The sequence below is a fragment of the Ciconia boyciana genome, chromosome 1, assembly GCF_034638445.1.
Source record: "Ciconia boyciana chromosome 1, ASM3463844v1, whole genome shotgun sequence".
NCBI classification, from domain to species: Eukaryota; Metazoa; Chordata; class Aves; order Ciconiiformes; family Ciconiidae; genus Ciconia; species Ciconia boyciana.
Window position 1 is genome coordinate 5,465,465 of NC_132934.1, and position 13,510 is coordinate 5,478,974.

Sequence of the window (13,510 nt, forward strand, 5' to 3'; positions counted from 1 at the left end):
CGGATCATTAATAAGGTGGCCAGAGATAGGGAGAGATGGCAGTAAAGAGAGTTAAAAAGCAATCCTGTGCACAAAGGATTGCGCGTTGAGAAGTGCCGGGTAGCGAATGAGATGGACAAAGGTGAAAAAGTGGCTGCGTGGTTTTAAATGCTCATCGCCAAGTCAAGCAGATTACGTTTAAAAGCTGATGTTTTCCCAAATTTGGTTCCTGCTCCTGTGTGAATCCTTCTGGAGGAAAAAGAGCCTGTAGCTCTTGAACGTAAGACAGAGATTTCACTTTCTCTAATTAAAATCCCCCCCAAAAAAGTGCTTTATTGTTTTCTGCCACAGTCACAGCTGCGGTGGCTCAGGTTTGAAAGCCGCTGCCTGGCAGAAAACCAGTCCTCGCTGAGGATCAGACCGTGGCCTTGTTCCAAGAGAAATTTGGGTTTCATTTGACCACGATAGGATTCCAGATTGTCATCTGAGCATGTCTGAAAAGTGGTGAATGTGTGTCAGTAGTTAAGTGCTCGTGAACTTCCTTAGTCCCTGGATTGTTCAGGACTGACCCAGGCAATTTTTTCCAGATGTTTTGGGGAATCCAAGTCCATATAAAAGGGATGGTAATGCTTCTGCTTCCTTACTAAGTTGTCTTTGTGGCTTGCAGAAATGTGCATGAAAGCTGGAGCCAAGACACCCCGATTTCTAGGCTCACCTCTACAAACTGCCCTTTAGCCTTTTCTGCCCTTCCCTGGCATCTCCACATGAGATCACAGAAACTTCGTGGGCCTGGTGCAAATATTACTTGGCCTTATTAAAAAAAAAATAAGCATTGCTCTTTTTTTATTGTACAAAACTCCGGTCCCTGTTCTCCAAACCTCCTCTGAAATTGTTTTTTTGCCTTTGATCCAGCAGCTGCTGGTTTTCTGCAATCCTGAGTAGGTAAAACATGAGAAGCACCTTGGGATGGGAAGGAGTTACAAAATATGAAATATTGCAGTGCACTTCGGTGAGACACGGTATAAGAGAGTGGCTGTTTAAGCAGACACAGGGCAGAAATCTTTAGCAAATAAATGTTCTGATTTTTCTAGTAAATGTAATTTTTTTACTGTTCATTGCAGTAGTTTCTCTTCCACTTTATTGACTCTTTATCCCTGTGTTTTTTATATTAAAATGGTTTATGTTACTATCTCTAAAGTCTGTGTGATCAAACCCTGTCTTTCCTAATGTTTGAGTTTGGCTACACTTTTCATCTTGTAGCTGAGGCAGAAGACTTCTCTAAATCCTGGTTTTAAAGTACGGTGTTTGTTTTAAATTTTATCTCTTTAAAATTTTAAAGGAAAACAAACTCTCAGTGGCGAACTAGGTTGAATGGCATTGGGAGGGAATTGCTCGGTAGCAACCGGTGCTGTATGACATCTGATGAATGCTAATTCTTCATCTCCAAAACAGTTTTGAGCAGATGAAGGCAGCTGATTTCTGCAGTAGCTTAAACAGAGATTGAAATGACTTCCATGATCTGGAAGCAGATTTTTTTCCCCCATAGCAGGTGCAGGCTCGGTCCACAGTGATTTCTCAGTTATACTCTAACTTTGCAGTTTAAAAAATTTAATGTCAGTGCCCAGCCAGGCAAAACCTAACTCCCTAACATTTCTGTTTTTCACGGAAGGCTAAGACTTTATCCTCAGGCAAAGTCTGCTCTCTGGGCTGGCTGCTGTAAATCCTCTGGGCCCTGGCAAAAGCCAGAGTTGCTAGCTCATTTTACTTAATTTGTGATGCTGGCAAGATTTGTGCTGCAGCCCAGGGCTCTTGACTCAACTCTCCTAAATCAGAGCATTGACACATTACAGTAGAGAAACAGCAGCACAGAAAACCTGAAAATAAACGCCTCGAAAAGAGATAATTTCAGAAAGATGCTGTCTTACAAAACTTTAAATGGTGTTAGTGGAACATTATAAGTTTCTCAGTGTTTGCTTCTTTAAAACCACCTGCTCATTAAGAAGTTGGGTTTTATCCGCTGTCATAATAAATGCTTTTTACTACGTATTTCATGTGAGAATCTTAGGACACTTGATATCTTTCCGCAGAAACCCTGCTAGACAAAATGTTATGCATTTTTGCAGGTGGGTAAACAGAGACATGGGGTAAAGTGAAGCGAGGCTGTCTATGCAGGAATGGTGACCGGCATGGGTGTAATGACGTAGTTACAGCAAATATAAATGTGTCAGGTTAACGCCAGTGTGCTCGTTCTTATTCCAGACTAAGAATCCTTTTTCCTGCTTGGATAATTCCATTTTGAAAGTGAGGAAGTGTATCCAAGAGGATAAAGTGCTTGCCTGTGGTTGGGGAGATCAGAGGTTCTCTTCTCAAACCTGCCGTGGATTTGCCGGGAGATCTCAAGTGAATTTTCTCCTTTCTCTGCACCATAATGTCACATGTGTAGGACTGAAGATGGTGTTATATGTAGGAAAAAAAAATAATTGCTATTAAACAAAAAAACAGAGCGATCACACAGGTGGTGTCCACGCTGGCTTGAAACAGTTGGTGCCTGATGTCCACTCTGTGCACATTTCAGGTTTATCTTATTTTCAAAAGCTGTTTTTTTGGTCTCATAGCCTGAATGCCTACTTGCGACTGGAGCATGTTAGGTGTATTCCTCTGGCAACATATCTTTCATTTTGGTTTCACTGTAGCAGGGAGCCAGCGTATGGACTCCAGAACTGCTCCGTGATGCAAACAAAACAACAGTAAGCAGGGATGATGGGGAGATGCATTTCAAAGGCACACTCCTGATCCAAACCAACATGCACGCATGCAATGCTGGGCTGTTCCCATATAATCATAACAGATAACGTCCGTGTGCAGCAAGCTCTTAAGATGGTACCAGAGACAGAACCTGGCAGGTTGAATGGGGCTTAGTCCTCTGCTTTAACCTTCAGACTGTGCTGCTTCAGGAAAAACAAACCAGGTTTAGGAAGACATTTTCCTAGTAGTTAACCTGCAGTCAAAATTGTGTGATATATAAGCAAGACAGCTAATTCCAGTGAATTTTACTTTGAGGTATGCTTTGCAGTCCACTTTGTTACAGCAAAAAATGCTTTAACCTCTCTCCCTTCGTTTACAATTAATGAAGCAGGTTCGTGTTATTGTAATCCCAACAACTGCAGTAAGAAATAATCAGGATGTTTTTAGGTAGAACTGTCGCTTTGGACCTGCTCCACAAGGTCCACCACCATTGGAGAGCTCTACCCTCATATCCTTTGCTCCTGGGTTTGACGTTACACTGCAATGAGGGCACCTGCCAGTTGTGATGGTGGCTGATGTGAGACAGAGGAGATGCCACACTTTCCTTCCAAGTAGACCAGTAAGAAGCTGTTAGGTGGCCAGTTATCTCTTATGGCTGAGATGCATGTGAACATTTGCTCTGATGCCTCTTTGTTTCTGTAAAACACATTTTAATTATCCTAATGCTTTTTTAAAATGTTCTTTGTTACAGAAGAGGAAGAGGAACAGGTGCCTACCGATGGAGGTACATCTGCAGAGGCCATGCAGGTGCCACTGGAAGAAGAGGGAGATATGGAAGAGGATGAGGCAATTAATGATGAGAACTACTTGAGCAAGAGACCGTTAGAAAGTCCTGATGCTGAGGAATTTCCGCCTGTGAAACGGCCAAAACTATCCGTTTCCAAAGGGGACACCTTGGATGGAGCTTTGGAACCACGTGAGCCTCTTAGCTCAATAAATACTCAAAAAGTACCCCCAATGCTTTCTCCAGTTCATGTTCAGGACAGTACAGACTTAGCCCCTCCTTCACCAGAACCACCAATGTTGGCTCCCATTGCAAAATCGCAAGTGCCAACCCCCAAAACTTTAGAGGCAAAGCCGTTTGTACCCAAAACAAAGTCCAAAACAAGTTCTCCAGGACAGAAGACAAAATCACCTAAAACTACACCCTCGCCAGTGGTAACTGGAAGTCCCATACGTTCACCAAAAACTGGATCCAAAGAAAAAAAGTCACCAGGTCGCGCCAAGAGCCCAAAAAGTCCTAAAAGTCCAAAGGTTCCTGCTCATGTTCCCCCACCACCTGTCAAGCCTGAAACACCAAGTAGAACCCCTCTGGCTGCATTAAGTGACAAGATAGGAAAGGAAAACATTCAAGTAAAACAAGGACAGACGCCACCTGAGCCTGCCACCAAGCCAAATATTGAAAACCAGACCAAGAAAGTACCAGTAATGGACAAGACCATTGATGATTCAATTGATGCTGTGATTGCTCGTGCATGTGCAGAACGAGAACCGGATCCCTTTGAGTTTTCCTCTGGTTCCGAATCAGAAGGGGAAATTTTTACCAGTCCTAAAAGACTTTCTATTTCAGAGACTACAACTCCTAAACCTTCTGTTTCTGCCAATAATGCGAATAAGGCAGGAGCAACTCCAATACCTCCCTCAGGTGGGACTTCAAGTTCAGACATTTCATGGACAATGGATGACTCAATTGATGAGGTCATTCGAAAGGCAAACATGGGGACACCTTCTAATCCACCTACCAACTTCACTTATTTCTCCTCTCCTTCTGCTTCACCGCCAACTCCAGAACCTCTTCTCAAAGTCTATGAGGAGAAAACCAAGTTCACTTCATCAGTAGAAGTGAAAAAGAAATTGAAAAAGGAGCTGAAGACAAAAATGAAGAAGAAAGAAAAGCAAAAGGAAAAAGATAAAGAGAAAAACAAGGAGAAAAACAAGGAGAAGGAAAAGAACAAGGAGAAGGATAAAGACAAGGAAGGAAATAAGGAAGCGAAATTTCAGTGGAAGGAACTACTCAAAGATGATAATCTTGATCCCTATAAATTCAAACTAAAGGACTTCGAGGATGCTGACACAAAAGTAAAGTTGAAAGATGGCAATACCAAAAAAGAGAGAGAAAAACATAAAGATAAAAAGAAAGAGAAAGAGAAAGGTAAAAAAGACAAGGATAAGAAAGACAAAGAGAAACTTAAAGATAAGGCTAAGGAAGATAAGATAAAGGCTCCATCAGCACCTCTTGTGTTACCTCCCAAAGAAGCGACTTTGCCCTTGTTCAGCACACAAACTGCCATGAGGCTTCCCAGCATGTTACCTTCCTTGTCTCCAATGCTTCCTGAAAAACTATTTGAGGACAAAGAGAAACCAAAAGAGAAGAAGAAAGACAAAAAAGAGAAGAAGAAAAAGAAAGAAAGGGAGAAAGACAAAGAAAAGGAAAAGAAGGAGAAGGAAAAGGAGAGGAAAGAAAGAGAAAAGAAAGAGAAAGAAAAAGAGAAACACAAACATGAAAAGGTAAGCTGTTTAGATGAGCTGAGATGGCATACTTGCTTGAAAAATGCACATGGATTCCTGTATTTGCTGCTGAGCACTGTTTAAGAGCTTTGAGGAGATGTGTGATTACAGGTTTGGTATTTTTAAAAAATAACAACTCCGAGGAAGACATCCCCCAAGCGTTTCAGGGATTGTCCCACCTCTTTGGAAGACAAAACAATGGAATTTCAATTTTGTGAATTTGAAATGTGAGGTTGTCCTTCTGGTTTTCCTCAACTCGCTTTTCACTTTGAAAAGCTGGGGCTCAGACTCAACAACAGCATACACACAACAAATTTATGTAGTGTTGCAATGCACAAATTGTGTTCTATAGATTTCCACTAGTAGGGCCAGCAACCATATACCTTCCATATAAACTTTAAATTTAGTTTCTAAAAGTCTACTGTTTCAAAGCTTGTAGAAGTCTGTAAATTACCAGGTGGATGGAAATGAGGAGCAGTCTGCCTTCAAATAAACAAGTTCACCAGTTATCTCAGATGTTCAGACGAGCTGCTGAATCCTCTCTTAGCAAGACCGCCCCCTTGTTGCTCCAATTTGTTTGAAGTAAGAAAATTGTTTTCAAATTATGCTCTAAATGTTCAAATGTCACCTTTCGTTTTGAGTCTTATGCTTGAGAGAGAGAAGAGGAAAGCTAGTTTTCAAGTAGGTTGAGCTCCTTCCACTCCTGTAACTCTTATAGATTTACATCAGGCAAAGGTAATTTCTTCTTTCCAGTATCACCTAATCTTGAGATTATATTTAATATTTAAGAAATGAAACCAGAATATTTGCATATTATCAGATTTGAAATCCCATTCGAAACAGCTCCCCTAATTCAGGGTTTGCTCTAATTTTTTGTCACTTCACCTTATAATACATATTAAATTGTTAATATTAAAAAAAAAAAAAGAAGAAAAGAGAAGAAAGAGATTGGCTTCGTATGCGATAACCTTGGACACAGGATTTCCTAAATCTCTATCCTTAGCATTAGGAAGCACTGTATAAGTTCTGGTTTTACCAAGATGCTCTTTACCTCCTGCTTTGAGTGTAATACTCACTTCGTCCAAGCTCAGATTTGTGACATTCCTCACTCTCCTTTTTGCCACTGTACTGTGTTGTGCTACCTGCTGGACTTGAAACAAACTGCTGATTTCAAAACTTGACATATTTTTTAAGTTGACAAATGGTTTTTCAGTGCAGAATCTGGGTGATCTGGAGAACTAACATTTGTCTGCTGTGGATGAGTCGGTGATCGGCAGGGTGGTGGTCCAGTTGTCCATGTTAATTTAATGTCTGGTTTTAGACTGCAGCAGTGCTTCCATGGATTCCCCATTTTGTCTGTCTGCCCCTCATGCCTGAGATGTTTTGTCAGTATTTCATTAAGAATTTCTGCAGAGATTTATTTTTAAATTAAATATGTGTGTGTATAAAATAGAGACAATGAATTGCTTGTTTTTCATACATTTGATTTTGCATTTCTTCTGCAAATCTCTATATCTAGTTTTGCTTTAGAGCAATATAACAGATACACAAACAAATACAAACTGGTAAAGCTTAGGTATAGACTGAACATATATATATATATATATTAGGAAAAGGAGTTCAACAGTAATAAAAACTTGGACAAATTAAATTGACAAAGCTGCCCATTACGTTGGCAAAAAGTCCCTGTCAAAAGATAAACTTTAAAGCTAGAATGCATGAAAGAGTCCCAAGATAGAATTAAAATTTAAACTGATTCTTGATAGATAAGCTTTTTTTAAATCCACCTCTTTGCGGCAAGTCAGGATTTTAAAAATAAATTTCCCCTTTAAATCTCTTGAGCGATTTTCATTTTTTGCAAGGCCGCACCGCTGGTGTCCTGGAAAAATGGAGAGTTAGAGCTTTATCAGTTGGTGCCCTGAGGTATGTGGCAAAGAAGCTAAATCCTTGAAGATTAGCAAAAAAAATGCAGCACATGGCAATAAGGGGCTTATATGACTACTAGTATTAGTTCAGGTGAAAGAAGTATTGCTTATACATAAAACTGGACAAATCCACTGACAATGTATTTTTAGTTAGCTACAAAGGAGTCTTATATTGCTGGACTTTACCTCTTTGGTGATTTGGGAAGCTTAGTAATCCACTGTAAATGCTCTTCTGCTGGCCCCAATTCCCAGTATTACTCCAGAATGCTGCTCTTTCGTTTTAACCCCTAAAAGTACATGTTTCCTTAATTTAGCTTTTAGATCACACAATGACTTATTTAGCCAGCAGTTGTGCCGTAAGAGCAATTGATCAAGTTACTGCTCGGACGCTTAACCTTCCACGGTGTGTCTGCTTTGGAAGCGTAAGTGCAACCCGAAAGATGAGTTTGTGGGCTACCTGCAGTTTCAGCTCTCGATGGCCAGTAGAAAATATCAGATTTCTATTTCTAATATTGCTATACTTAAACAAAAGAGTGACTCAATGGTAATGTTTCAATTTTTCAGTATCGTTATAGTTATTACATAAGTGTGCATCCCATCCTGTTGGGGAATTCAAGCTTTTTATGACATTTTCCCTGTAATGTTGCCCCAAGCTGCTTGAAGACACAGAACAGCAACCGATACTCTGCATAAATGGCAGAAAGCAGAAGCTGAAGGCTGCATGCTAGATGTGTTCGGTGGTGGGACCGAGGAAGAGGAGCTTTTGCGTAGGGCTTGCCTGCAGCTCTGTGCTCCGCAGTAAGTGTTGGGGTGCTGCCCTTGGAGCCAGAAAAGGAGACGGTGAGCTGGGACGCTGCCTTGCACGCACTACCAAATTAAAAGCAGACAGTTGAAACAGTTACACCCCACTTCTACAATGGAGATTACCGGGCGTGCTGTAGGAGTGACTGAGCAGCTCACGAGGCAGCTGCTGACCCAGTTTCAGCTAACCTTAATACGCTGAGCTGTAAACTAAAGTGGTTGAGGAACTGCTTTGTGAGAAATGGAGCCACCCTTGCATCGGGGCAGGGCTTGCCGGAGATGCCCCAAAGTAACCTGCCCTTATTCGTGAATCAAAATCCTATCGTCGATGTAGAGGAAGACCAAGATATCCAGGATATAACTATGAATGCTCCTTAATTTTCCCTCTGCTGCAGTCATGCAAACCCTACACACAAACCCATGTTGTAGGAAGATGCTTCCTCTCCTCGTATATCAAAGGATAAGATTTAGGGTTGTCGTGGAACCCAGTTTTCCTCTCACAACAGACAGCGATATTGGTATCTGAGCATAAAGAAGTGTTCTGCGTGCTTTTCTTCTCCCACATGAGCCCACACCACCATTGTTTAGAACATCTTGGTGGTATACAAATAATAATACAAAGGACCTTTATACAAAGGATGGATGACAATGGGTATCTTTCTGTGCTGTGTGCTGGAAGCTAATCAGCAGTGCTTGTCCTAGGAAGTTTTGTATTCAAAGTAGGCACTACAGAGGAGGAGAAGCCTGCAGGAAAAGAGGTAAGATAGTCTGTGCAAAGCCACTTGCCTGAGCCTCCTGTACCCAGGGTTCAGTTCCATGTCTCTATCCAGTGGACGATGCTACAGGTTAAGATGCTGGGAAAGCAGTTAAGAGACTTACCTATGGAAAGTGGCAGTGAAATTGTTGCAGGTGTTAGGAGCACCAGAGGAAAAAAACTCTTGCAACGCTCCAGGGGAATGACATAACAAAAAATCGTGCTATATAAACAAAAGCATAGAGAGAGGCCTGTGAAGTAGGCTAATACATATCCATGGAGAGCTTTACTGAAAAGCATGGTTAACTGTGTCAAAACAGAAATACTACTCAGGCTGCAGCCCTTCTCTCTCTGGAGTAGACATGTCCTAATGAGCAGCTCAGATTCTTTGGGCAAGGCGTGTGGCACGGGACTTTGTCATTACCATTCCTCAATGTAAGTCCTAACTGAGTCCTCCCACTCTGGCCTGCTGTCTCCTATGCTGCTTTCTGTGCTTTGAATTGATTGTTTGCCCTCCCTTTCTTTATGAAAGCTTTGTAAAACAGATTTCTCCCACTGAGAGTTGCTCAGTTCCATTTAGTGTACGCATACTATTTTTGTCTCTTTAAGTTCTCAGACCAGATTCAGCTAAGTGATTATTTTATTAAATACAGTGACACACATGCTCAAACTGAGATCAGTCTCCCTCTCTTTCTATATATATATACACAAATATATAATGTATGTACACTTCTCATATATATAGATATAATTTGAGCAACTTATGTATGGAGAATCATTGTCAACTGCAAAATCTGAGATGATTCTGTACAGATTTTGCAAAGCAGTAGCTCAATGGGAGTTGGTAATTTTGGCAGATACTGGTTCAAAGAGTTTAAGGACATACTCAAGTGGTCTAAACTCCACCAGACTGGAAACCAGGCCATTTGAAAAATAACCATTAGAAACCTTAGCCTAATTGCATTAAAAAGCAGTGGTTCTGTTACACCTATGTGGATAAGCACTTTCATAAAGTATTCAGTGTTGGTGCTTGGGGTTTATTTGCTTCCTCTGTGTCTAATTTTTATTCAAGAGGGTCACAGTACATTTATGTGATGAACCTGGGAAATAATTGAATTTAAATCTCAGAAAAAAGTGCAAACACCAGTTGGCACCTATCAAGTTTTAGTACTAAGGTGAAAGCATTTCATGTCATTGTTTAGAAACATACTGGGGTTTTTTGTGTCTCTAGAAAAATACTAAATCAGGAAGACTTGTTAACAAAGTGTATGAGCAGGTACAAATGCAATGAAATTTCAAGCTGACTTTTTAGTCTGGAATTCATATGTGTGATTTGCTATGGCTGGGAGCTCCCAACGAACTCTGACCATCTATGCTACAGCATGAAGCGTGAGAGCACGGTGATCAGTCTGTCATAGGTCTGTCTCATTAAGCTGATGTACTCTATTTGGTTAACTCCATCAGTGCTTTCATGTAATATATTTTTCGGAGTCTTCTTGCAGTCTTTGATTGATGATTGTGTTCCCTTGTACAGATAAAGGTGGAACCAGTTGTTCCGGCTCCATCACCGGTTATTCCTCGGCTGACATTAAGAGTGGGTGCAGGTCAAGACAAGATGTAAGTACAAATGAATGCATCTGCAAGGTGTATGCTTACCACAGTTCATCCTCTGTCACTTGTGGTAGCTCTTATTTTCAGTGGGAAACGCTTAGAAATTAGTGGCAAATGATACTCATACAGCTATGACATCTTTTGACCGTTCTAATGAAATATCAAGTAGAACACTTGCCAGTAGAAACTTTTTGGACATTTTGCCCTTTTTCTGCTACTCTCCAAGTGGGACCCATAATTTTCCATCCATCCTACTGTGTTTCCCACTCTGTGCCTTTCTAGGGCATGGATTACAAGACTCCATCTAGACTCCTATGATGCCTCCAGTGACATTTAGTGAGGTTTCCGTAATGGATGGTTATCCTTAGTGTAACCTACAGCTAAGTTTCATAATGCTCTTCAGCTAACAGTTGTTCTATGCTTTAAAACATAACAGTTGAAATCCCTTTATATGCATCTGTTTTATTATAACTGTTGATGATTATTCATGAGTGTACCTAACGCATTTCAAATGTTGGTTCATTAGCTCCCTAATTATTGGGTGCTGTTGTACAAATAATAGTTACTTTGTACTGTATGAGCATAAATAGGATGATCCCTATCCCAAGATCATACAGCATAAACAGATGGCTGGAGAGGCTGGGGAAACCATGCATCACTGGGCTTTTTAGGCCGGTCCTGTATTGTATGTGAAGGGTTTCTTTCAATCAGGTTTTTCATGTTTTTAATGGCACAGAGCACACTTTCATGTCTGATGGTAAACATGAGCACCAAACAGATTTTTTCCTTTCCATTCATCACATTAAATATCACTAATGTAGTTGTTTCTCTTTTATAGCCATTCTGAACTAAATCTCCTAATCGCTAATTTTCTGCTTAATAAGTTAAATGGCATCTTTGATGATTATTCTGTTTTTCTATGCTGTCCTACTCCTCAGTAGGTAACTGAGTTTTACTCATTTGAAGTTGCTATGGGACTTCAGTCATTTCTTGTTTTCTATGGGACACCCCCACCCCAAATATCAGGGCTTTTTCCTGCTCTTCGACTGTTTCTGCTTTCTTCCTTTCACAATATTTGAGTGTGATCTAAAATTTCTGTGCCACAGATTGCTGTCTGAAAGCTCTAGCTTTCTCAGAACAGTTGTCTGTCCTGCTGTGCGTGATTTGAATGTGCACAGCTAGACAGGCTGTCCCTTTAAAGCCCACAAATCCATTTTCCTCCTTGAGGAGCTATGGAGACTTTTAAACTCCTCTTCTTCAAGGACTGTACAAGTGTTTATATGGGGAAAATTAAGTCATATTTTCAAGGCAGAACTTCTAAATTAAAGTTCTGAAGCCATATTTTAGCACCAAAGAGATGACTTTGCTTCCCATCTTCTCTCACCTCAGTCTTTCTCATACCCACACACATTTTGAGAAGGGTCTTCAGACTCCATCTGCTTGCTACAGATCATATGGGTACATCATCGTCAGCCCTGCCAGCCCGTAGTGGGTCAGAGATAGTGACATCTTGTTTTACGGCCTTCTGGGAAACTTGCTTCTATCCCAGTTTCCTTTATGCATCTTTAGTGGCACATTGACCACCATCTGAGGACCTCAGGTGTTGTGATCCTTAGCACGGTGGAGCTTAGAGTTTAAACCCCGACTCCAGGATGGGAGATACACAAAGCTGACTTAGCTCAAAGTTTCTAGACAAATTAGGGGAGAATTAAACACCAGGGCCAAGATCTTCAGGGACATCTTACAGGAAAAGTAAATCTTGGAGCATTTAGGACATATCCTAAGGGCTATAAACCTCCAGATGAAGATCCCTCTGAATACCAGACTATTCCGCTTAATAAAATAGAAGTCTTTGGTGTACATTGTAAAGAGTATTATGCTTTAGAAGTCTCATACTTTAAGTCATCCTTGGATCGTAAATTGCTTGAGCTTTTGTGGAACAAGTACTGGGTGAACACTCAGTTCTTCTAGTTTGCTTACTAATGCTGACTACACCACTGGCCAAGTCTTTGATTTGTCTGAAAAATTAGAACAGTCAGAAGCTCAGCTTGGAAGGGGCAGCTTCATGCTGGGTTTAGAGACTCATGATAAGAAATCAGAAGACAAACTTGCAAAAGCAACAAGAGACAGCTGCAAGACCACCATAGAAGCTATACATGGATTGATGTCTCAGGTTATCAAGGATAAACTTTTTAATCAAATTAATATAGCTTGAAGTGCATCACCAGCTGATATGCATCTCCAAAGCAGGTGTTGTGATCCTTAGCATGGTGGAGCCTAGAGTTTAAACCCTGACTCCAGGAGGGGAGATACACAAAGCTGACTAAGCTCAAAATTTCTAGAGAAATTAGGGGAGAATTAAATACGAGGGCCAAGATCTTCAGGGAGAGGGGAGTCCTGGAGGCAGCTGGTCGGTAACGCTAGAAAGTGGCTGTGCTCCAGCTCTCTGCAGCATCTGTACTGAGCCTAGGAGGGGAACTTCATCTTCTCCACCTGACACTTGTCCTTGAGATTGCTTTACACAGCATAACCAAACGAGGTTGGAGTCATTAGTATTCCATCTCTATTTGCTTACTGATTTCCCTTTTCTACCTTAAATATCTCCTTACTGCTTACCATACTGGCACTCTAAATTGTCCCGTTGTAATGGCTGCATCACCCAGTTGCAGCTTCTGACTGATGGCAAACAAGCACTTGTGGAGCTTTGTAATAGCTTTTAGGATTTGTCATAGTTTTCCAAGGCAAAATCCAGGAAGAAATTTGCCGTTACACTAGTAAATACAGTTTGCACCACGTGGCTCTGGGAACTGTTTTGTGTTGCGTGTCAATCAGGTGTCTAATGCAGGAGAGCTCACAGTAGAGCTGTCCTGCTCTAAATAATACTTTTGCTTTCATCCTCAACAATTAATATTCAGCCTCAACTCAGAGCATATTTTAATTTTCATGTGTTGTGACCATTATGAAAAGGACTGGTGTGGCTCTGAGGCAAAGCATTACATAGCTGTGCATGTGGCTTGGACCTCTGAAGTAATACCAGAAGTCTCTGCGACCTCTATTTGAAGTTATTAGTTGAAAAGACCAGAGTAGGATCATCAGTCTTTTAAATAGCTCATAACAGGCAGAAACA

At 40.9% G+C, this 13,510-nt stretch overlaps 1 protein-coding gene across 1 annotated transcript in view; it reads left to right on the forward strand.

Moving 5' to 3' along the window:
• Positions 1–13,510, forward strand: part of TAF3 (TATA-box binding protein associated factor 3) — a 117,051-nt gene that overhangs the window by 84,113 nt on the left and 19,428 nt on the right. Inside the window, exons 3-4 of the mRNA XM_072857501.1 lie at positions 3,476–5,292; positions 10,307–10,389. Coding sequence (XP_072713602.1) covers positions 3,476–5,292; positions 10,307–10,389 — 1,900 coding nt within the window. The remainder of the gene's footprint in view (positions 1–3,475; positions 5,293–10,306; positions 10,390–13,510) is intronic.